This window comes from Agelaius phoeniceus, chromosome 1 (genome assembly GCF_051311805.1).
Source record: "Agelaius phoeniceus isolate bAgePho1 chromosome 1, bAgePho1.hap1, whole genome shotgun sequence".
In the NCBI taxonomy this organism is placed as follows: domain Eukaryota; kingdom Metazoa; phylum Chordata; class Aves; order Passeriformes; family Icteridae; genus Agelaius; species Agelaius phoeniceus.
The window spans coordinates 28,644,601-28,653,153 of record NC_135265.1 but is presented as its reverse complement, the minus strand read 5'-3'; the positions used below and the strand labels follow the sequence as shown (position 1 = coordinate 28,653,153).

Here is an 8,553-nt window from a genome sequence, read left to right as displayed (position 1 = left end):
ACCCACCCACCCAGAGGCTCTGGGCTCATTCCCAGCCAGCACCAACAGAATGGGACACTGGCAGGGAGGAAACTGAAGTCCTTCATGTGCTGTGTGGGTCTTTGGTCAGCTAGATCTACAAAACTGCAATTTTTCTTTTTTTTTTTTTTTTTTACAGATGGTTTAAGAAGACTGACTAATGGTTTGAAGAAGGGCAAGGCACCAGCTATGTATTGGTGCTTTACTTTGTTCTCAGACAGGCAGGATGACTGTGGGAGCCCACATGACAACCCCCAGCACCAGCCTGCTGTGAAGCCAGGCTGTGTATTCCCCTTCAGTTTATTCACACAGCTCTGCAGTCTCATAGTGCTCCTAAAAATAATCACAGCCTGCAGAGCAGCATGAGGGGCAGGCCTTCACATATACCTATGTCAGTCAGGATTTAAAAAAAAAAAAAAAAAAAAAAAAAGAGCTTTCCTCAACCCCCAGACTAAACAAACAGCACCCTACACATCCCTCCCAGCAGCAACAAGGGTTGTTTTGGCTTGGGGACACAAATCTATCAGAGCAGGCTGTAAACTGTGACCCTCTCAAAAGATGAGTCACCCAGCAGTAAAGTGAAAACACTGATCCTAAAAGCACTGATTCATGCCTAGATTTCTCTCAGAAGTTAGGCAGCATTATGAGCACACATTTGCCAGCCTTCATGCACTGCAATCTGACAACTGACTCACAACTGCATGTTAGGACTAGTGCCCTATATGTGGGGGATGCAGGTCGACTGTGTTTTACACACTCTGCCTTACCAAGCCCTTTGTAGCATCAATTTGTAGTATCTAAATCCTCCTTCCATGTCAAGAATGACACTCACCTCTCAAAAAGTTTCAGCCAGACACTAATTAACACTCTGCTATTAGTAAACAAATGATCCAAGATACAGAAAACATCCCCCAAGGAGAAAAAACTGCTTCGCTCAGACCGGCTGAGGTCCAGAAGGGCTTAGCTAGCCCCCACCTGACTGCTTCCAGCTCCTTGATGGTCTGTGACCACAAAGTCCTGGGTAATGAACTCCTGCAGGCCCAGAGTGCTCTGTAAAGGCTACAGAAGCACCCAAGTCAGGCTGGGAAGCATGGGCTGGCTCTGGGTATTGCTTTCCACAGAAAGGATCAATCATGTCTCACTAAAACATGAAAATTTGAAGAGCAAAATGTTTCACTTTTTTTTTTTTCCCCAAATATAAATGCACATTCAGTACAGTGCAACTTAAAAGTGATCTGAGAACCTGGAGCCTCATCATCCCATTTTTCTACTTGAAACAGTCTGATGCTCACACACAGCTATGCAGCTAGAAATCAGAGACCTGAAGGCTGGTTAACTGTGATTGTGTATAAATAGCTGAGGCAATGCTATGCAAACTTTCATGAGCTAAAACAAGTGACAAGGTGACAAGACCTTATAGCTTGTTCAATAGCACCGATTCAGATGCAATTCCTTACCTCCTCAGAGAAGCAGGTTAAGATAGTCACCTGAAATCCTGCAGAACACAGCGTTCATCTGTAGCCCTTTGAGCAAAAAGCATTTTCAATTTAAGATTTGTAACTCCAGCATTTTAACAACATGACACCTGCTTATTCAGCTACTCTGAAGATTTTCTTACACATACCAGTATTTAGGCCAGAACCAACAATTCATCATATGGAAAAACGTGATCCACACCTGGCAGGACCGTGCCAGCAGGAACTCAATCAGTTCAGATGCTGAATGCTCTCCTGCAATCATTGTTTTGTTCATAGTTCACAAAACACTTTCAGAGGTAAAGCTACCACATTTGTATACTGTGCTCTCAGGACTGTCACTGTAAAATTCCAGCAAAACAGTTGTAATACAGATAAAGGCATAGCTTGAATTTAAAAATCATCCCCTAGAGTCCTCTACTTCCAAGTCCATATTAACACAGTAAGAACCATGACATTTTAGAAACAGTACTCTCCACCTTCTCTCACTTTTCCCTCCAGAGTGCTAGAGTACAGATCTGTCAAGTCTTTGTAATTAAAACCATTCACTGCTGTTTTTATGCATAGAAGAGTTGAGAGAGACTGCCACCAGATAAAACACTAGGATGTTTAATATGCAAAACAAAACACAGTTGTTTTTTTTCAAGCAGTATGCCTTTTCAACTATTCCCAACAGAAGCCTAATGAGTACTGAAAATGGAACAATTTGTATTTGGTATCAGTTTGTTTACCTGGTACAAAGAGCCAGCCTGCCATCTCACCTTCCTCAGCCCAGGAGCACAGTGAATCCAATAGGAAGCAAAGTATTAGCCAGATTATACCAGTTATACACCAAATTCATAGGACTCAGCATCACTAATACAGCTTTTTCCTCAGGACTAAGAGTAACCAACATTTTGATGTGCCATCAGTTACACAAACAAAAATGAAAATATCAGGGTTTTGAGAGAGAGTATTCTGGTATCTGGGTGTTCTGGTTCAAACTTAAGCCATTTTCATTTGCAGGCTAAACAAAGTTTTTCTTGTCTACGCTTGGGTCCTGAAACTAATTAGAAGCTTGCCATATTAACACATTCTACTCATTGCTGTAACTTCCCAGAAGAAAATTCACCCAAGGCTTAACTGCAGATGAATTCCTCAGACAGCTTCAGATACACAAGGCTAAAGACATTAAATCAAGTACCACCTGAGAGTACATGTGATGTATGCAACATTGCCTATTTAGTGTTGCACGTATCACAAAACAGGCTCAGCTCTATACAAGATGTTTCAAATTGTGCAAGAGCCATCACTTTGGAAGAGTCATGGCAGCAGGTATTTCTTCCATGAATATAAAGACATACCATTGATCCAAAGTTTTCAATGAGATAACTCCAGTTTCTAACACTGTGACATTTATAAGCCTCACCACATTTTAAGACTGGTTATTCAACAGACATACTGATTTGAGTAATAGTAGAACTATGTGCACAGAGGTTGATAAGAAAGTACCACTGCAGCACAAGAAGTCAGACACCTTCTCTCTGCAGGCTTGTTTTCAATTGTTTATTGAGGTTTAAGAAGTCATCCACATTTCTATAAATATAGACATTACTTGAGTAAGTGACTTACAATGTCACCAGTGCAGGTACATATATAACCAACATACAAAAGCTCCACTGGAAGCTACTTCAGTTTATTCAAAAAGGACCAAGATGTCATAAAAAAAACAAACAGCTGTCACTTTCAGTTATAGAAGACACTAAAGTGCATTTTTGGTTATCTCCTGGTCGAACAGCTGCTGGTTAAAAAGCTTGATTTTTTTTTTTAACATAGCTAAATTACATTGATTGACATTCGGTTTGTAGCTGTCATCCTCCTGATACATGGCAGCAGGTAAGAAAAACGTATTACTTTGCTGGTTGAGAGGAGGAAATTGATTTTGCTAGTTTCTACTTTTTTTTTTTTCTTAGTCTGGTATTTCCAACAAAAGTTTAAAGATAATCTAACATTCTGATGAATTTCTACAGCACCACTAAAGTTAGTCTTAAAAATCCAGGCTCTGCTTTAGCCCTTTTAATTGCTAACCAAGTATCTAAAAAGTCACTTGAAGCTCTGTACCAGTAAGAAAAACTACCCTCCCTTTTCTGTCAAGCACTATCCTGCCCAGTTAACACTGCACACTCTGTAAACAAGAACAGCTTAAAGCATAATTAAAGCAGAACACAGGCCCATCTTGAAAATCTTCTTCCCCCTTTCCCTCCCCCCCGCCCCCACCCCTGGTAGTGTCTAATGTTTGAGTGTATAAAGCATTATTACATTCCTAACCACAAAATACTGTAAGAGTCACAACAAAAAAAAAGCATACGTTGAAAGTGACATAGCAATACTGCTTTAATAAAATGGGATATTTTGGGGAGATACAAGATGTGCTCTGCTAATTATAACTCCATCTTTACCTCATTATAAGTATGTTATATTGCCAGGAAAGTCACCAATAGGGCAAAGAATGCTGCACTGGTTAGAACCACAGCAGCCAGAGTTGTTCTTTATAGCTCCTTTACTGCAATTCACTGACTTTTGATACTAGGAGGACATAAAACTCACCATTCAGAAATAAATTACTAATTTTGAGTAACAGTTTAAACCTGATTAGCACTGTATAATGATGAATGGCTACTTCTAAAAAATAAGAACCTTATATACCAAAAAACATGCTATATGTTGAGAAATCACTTTTTCATGCTCCATCGTGTTGTTTACAGTTTTTACTTGTCAAAGTCTTTCTTTTACCAGTTGAAGAATCCACAGCACTTAAAATTTCAAGTGTTTGAACTGAACGTGATTCAATTTCAAAAAGTGCCAAATTAAAAAAAAAACCTACACATGTAGCCAAGCTTTCATAAAAATCCTCAAACAAGGTAAAAAACCAGCCTCAACAAAATTATGGGTTACTAGCTTCATACATGTTTTTAAAGCTGTATAATGTTCACCTAAGCACTCCACTTACGAGCATTAGAAATTTAAAAATACAGAACACCTTCAATGCAAATTGCTTGCAGAGGGCACCCTCAAACATATGACTACAACACTAAGCAGAAAACCCTCGTTTTATTTGGCTATTTAGACATCCATGTCACATATACCCACCCATCCATTTCCTGATAGCATTACATCATCTATTAGGGCTTCTGAAATAATACAGAGCCAAAAAACTCAGAAGAAACTAGTTAAAAAAAAATAAAAATCCACAACTGCACAGCCTTCCTGTACACAGTAAGGTTGTGCAACTGATTGTTCAACGTAACTAAGCTTAACGGCATCCAAACAGGCAGGCCTGGCTTTGGAAGCTGTCTTACGTCAAATTTTGACCATGTAACTACTCTAAAATAGAAAGGTCAAAAAAGGACTCATCTCTTCTTTTTCTGCTGCCTCAACATTTTCCTTCGCTTAATTATCATATCATGTAGTTTCTCTAGTCCCTCTTTAAGTCCGTCTCCAATGATTGCACAGGTAGGCTGCAAATGCCAGGGCGTTGAAGAACTCAGCTCACTCATTGCTAACATTTTCTCTATTTCAGAAAGGGAGAGAGAGTTCCTCAGGTCCTGCTTGTTAGCAATGATAAGGACAGGTACTCCTTGATTCTCAGATATCCTAGTAATCTTATGTAGTTCTGTTTTGGCCTCCTCCATCCTCTCAACGTCGACGGAGTCCACCACAAACACGATGCCATCGGTGCACCTTGTGTACGACTTCCACAGCGGCCTCAACTTCTCCTGGCCGCCCACATCCCAGAAGTGGAAAGTGACCGTCTTCGAGTTGCCTAGCGTCACTTTGATTTTCTCCGTATTAAATCCTTTAGTGGGGACAGTGTTGACGAACTCATTGAACTGCAGTCTGTAGAGCACCGTCGTCTTCCCAGCGCAGTCCAGCCCCAGGATGACGATGTGAAAGCTCTGGAAGGAAGGCAGGCTGGAGAGGATCGGCGTCTGGTCCGAGAGTCCATTCCCCATTGCCAAAGGGAAGGTGACAGCAGGCTGCCACGAGCAGAGGCGGCTCCCGCGGCTGCGCTCGGATCCTGCCAACGACACAAGCGGCCTTAGAGCCCGCTCCGCCGGCGCTGCGCGCCCGCAACGCGCCGGCCACGGCGCCGCCGCCCCGACTGCGGGGGCGGCCGCGGGCAGCGCGACGCGGAACGCCACACGTCCCCCGCCCCGCCCGGCGGCTGCGGCCGCTCCCGGCACTGCGGCTCGCCCGGCACCTGCGCCCCTGCCGCCCCTCGCCGCGCCCCAAGCCTACCGCGGCTCCCTCAGCGCGGGGAGGGGCGCGCTGCCCGCCACCCCATGGCCACGCGCCGCCGCTGCTCCCGCGGCCGCTTCGCTGCGGCTCCCGCTGCTTCTCCCGCAGTCGCTGCTGCTGCCGCTACTGCTGCGGCTCCAGCTCCGGCTCCGGCTCCGGCTCCCACAGTCGCTGCTGCTGCTCCCGCTCAGCTCCCGCGTCTCCCGCTGCTGCCGCCGCAGCCTGCTCGACTCTCCCCTGCATCTGGTGGCGGGGCGCCTCCCAGCGCGCGCCTAGCCCCGCGCGCCCCTCCCCGCGCCCTCCCATTGGCCAGGCCGCGCTCGTGGGGCGGGGACCGAGCCGCGCTCCCCCTCGCCCATTGGCCGGCGGCGCCGGCCGCTCATGGAGAACCTGAGTATCGTACCGTCCGCAGCCGAGCGCTTCGGGCCGCAGGAAGGGGCCGCTCCCCGCCCACGCCCTGCCTTGAACAGCCCCCGCTCCTCCTCCTTCCCCCCCCCCCCCCCCCCCGAGGCGGAGCCGCTGCCTCACGCGGCCCGTTCGGGGCAGGCCGGCGCGGCCGCGCCCTCCGCCTACGGCAGACCCCCGCCCCGCGGCGGGCGGCAGCGCCCCTCCGGCGGCCCAGCGCCCCGCCCCCTCTCGGGAGAGCGCGCGTTCATTGGGCGCGGGTGCCGTCACTCCACCGCGGTCCCGGCCGCCCTGGGGCCGGCTCTGCTGTGCCCCGCCCCCTCTCCACACCATTGGGTGTAGGTGCTGTCACTCTAGCGCGCCCCCTGCCGGCCCCGGGCGGTTCCTCCCCGTGCACCTGCGCCGCTGCCCGGGGCGCGCGGCCCGGCTGGGGCGGGAGAGCTGAGGGCCCGGGAGCGCCCTCGGCACGGGCGGGCTCGGAGCTGCTTCTGAAATAAAAGTGCCAGCCTGGCTCTGTGCTCCCATCGTACGTGCTGTATGTGCCTTTGACCTGTCCCCGCGAAACCGGAGAGACTGGCCGGGAGGGGCCGGGAATAACGTAGTGGGTGACAGGGTTCTGATGGACGCGTGGCGCACAGGGATGGCAGCAGTGTTCGGGTCTGAGTGAACACGCACTGGTGCCTGGCTAAGAAAGGCTGCAAGAAAGATTTCCCACAGCACAGAGACATGTTAAGTAATCCTGCATTTTCATATCTCAGGCAGATTGGAGCAGTGAAACGTTTCCCAGAACTAATTACGAGTGTCTGATAACACATTGACTACATTTACTGTTTCCAGAGCATACAGGTGTTAGAGGAGGCCTGCAGGAGGATTGTTTTCTCTCAGCTCTTCTTGCTGCCGTACCATGGTTCTGTTCCCCCCAGTGCCCTAAGGTTCACTTAGGCCTTTGCCAGTGCAGTTTGTGCGGCTGTGCCAATGCAGATGGTCACTGGGCCTGTGTCGGGTGTAGCCCGGACCAGTGTGCAACAGCACACAGGAGGATCAGAGCAGAGCATGCTGCAAAAGTCCTTAGATAAAAATTAATACATCAATCTTTACATAAAAGCATATATTTAACGGTTAGCTAACTCTACCAGTCCAAGTGTATGTTTTTTCCGTAGTTAGTATCACAATCATAGAATCATAGAGTGGTTTGTACTGGAAGGAGCTTTAAAGATCATCTAGTTACGGCCCCGGTGTTGCCACATTTCTCTTCACAGAGAAAAGGCAAGGCACAATTCTTCCCAAGGATTTCTGAGATTCACATTCTCTGAACCTCAGAGAAAGGGAAAGCACAATTCTTATCGCTTGCTGTGCCTGTGTTGTGCCAAAGTAGAATGGAATATGGAGATGGTTTATCCAAAGTGAGGATGTTTTGTTTCCTTGGCCTGCCAGGTCCAAGAGTGTGTGTGTGTGTGGACTGTGCAGTTGTGTGCAGGGTTGAGTGCTTGGCAGATTCAGTTTTAGATGTATAGAATACTATAGTATAATAAAGTAATGAATTAGCCTTCTGATATCAGTGGAGTCAGATGCATCATTCTCTCCCCTTCGTCGGAGTCGCCTTTGATTTGCGATACCCCACTGCTGTGGGCAGGGACACATTTCATTAGAGCAGGTGGCTCAGAGCTCCGTCCAACCTGGCCTTGAACAGTTCCAGGGATGGGGAATCCACAGCTTCTCTGGGCAACCATCCAAATCTTAGACCAGCTGAGCTTCAGTAAAAGAGAATGGTCATTTTCAATATTAGTCTTGCCTTTTTGTCTAGAGGACTTCAAGATTTCTTGATGTGGCTGCTGAAAAGGGTTCATTTACAAGAATATTCAGACGATCATATTTCTTTTTTTTCCCTTTGAAAGCATTGTAGTCCATATTTTAAATCACAGGTAATTTTATGTAAAAGAGAAGTAATTGAATAGTAAAGGGACATATAATAGCAAAAAAAATTCCATCGTGTGCTGTAGGCAATGCTTCATGTTATTAAAGTGTTAAGATACCCATTCTAGTTGTACTAAAAATAGCAAAATTCTAATTTGCTTACATCTGAGATTAATATTTCCGTACTTTTATCTTTGCTCATTATTTACATCCTGATCTTGCAGCTGATTCTTTTTGGAGGAAGTGGCCTGTTTGTATAGGAAGGTGATTTTACATCTATGGAAAGGAGAGGTAGGTTACTACCCCTAAGGCCAGCTGGTAAGATTTTTGATTTGGTGGTATTTTACAGTACTTTTGCATAACATAAAGAACTGCATAGCATACAATGTAATAGAAAAATATCTATAGTGAGAGGAAAATTGGGCCTTAATTATTTAATGGATGGTTTTCAGTAATTCAAAAT

At 46.3% G+C, this 8,553-nt stretch overlaps 1 protein-coding gene across 2 annotated transcripts; it reads right to left on the bottom strand.

The window, feature by feature from the left end:
* Positions 1 to 3,024: 3,024 nt before the first annotated feature.
* ARL4A (ARF like GTPase 4A) lies at positions 3,025 to 6,237 on the bottom strand. Of its 2 annotated transcripts, none has more exons than XM_077175480.1 (2): positions 6,175 to 6,237; positions 3,025 to 5,550 (listed from the first exon to the last, which is right to left on the bottom strand). In XM_077175480.1, the coding sequence occupies exon 2, from the start codon at positions 5,483 to 5,485 to the stop codon at positions 4,883 to 4,885; it is 603 nt and encodes a 200-aa protein (XP_077031595.1). In that variant the 5' UTR covers positions 5,486 to 5,550; positions 6,175 to 6,237; the 3' UTR covers positions 3,025 to 4,882. The 2 variants fall into 2 exon arrangements, with proteins under 2 accessions (XP_077031595.1, XP_054486338.1); XM_054630363.2 differs by lacking the exon at positions 6,175 to 6,237 and adding an exon at positions 5,772 to 6,160.
* Between the last annotated feature and the right edge of the window lie 2,316 nt (positions 6,238 to 8,553).

Excerpts from the sequence above, each read along its gene's own strand:
- ARL4A (XM_077175480.1), bottom strand. The coding sequence starts at position 5,485 with ATGGGGAATGGACTCTCGGACCAGACGCCGATCCTCTCCAGCCTGCCT.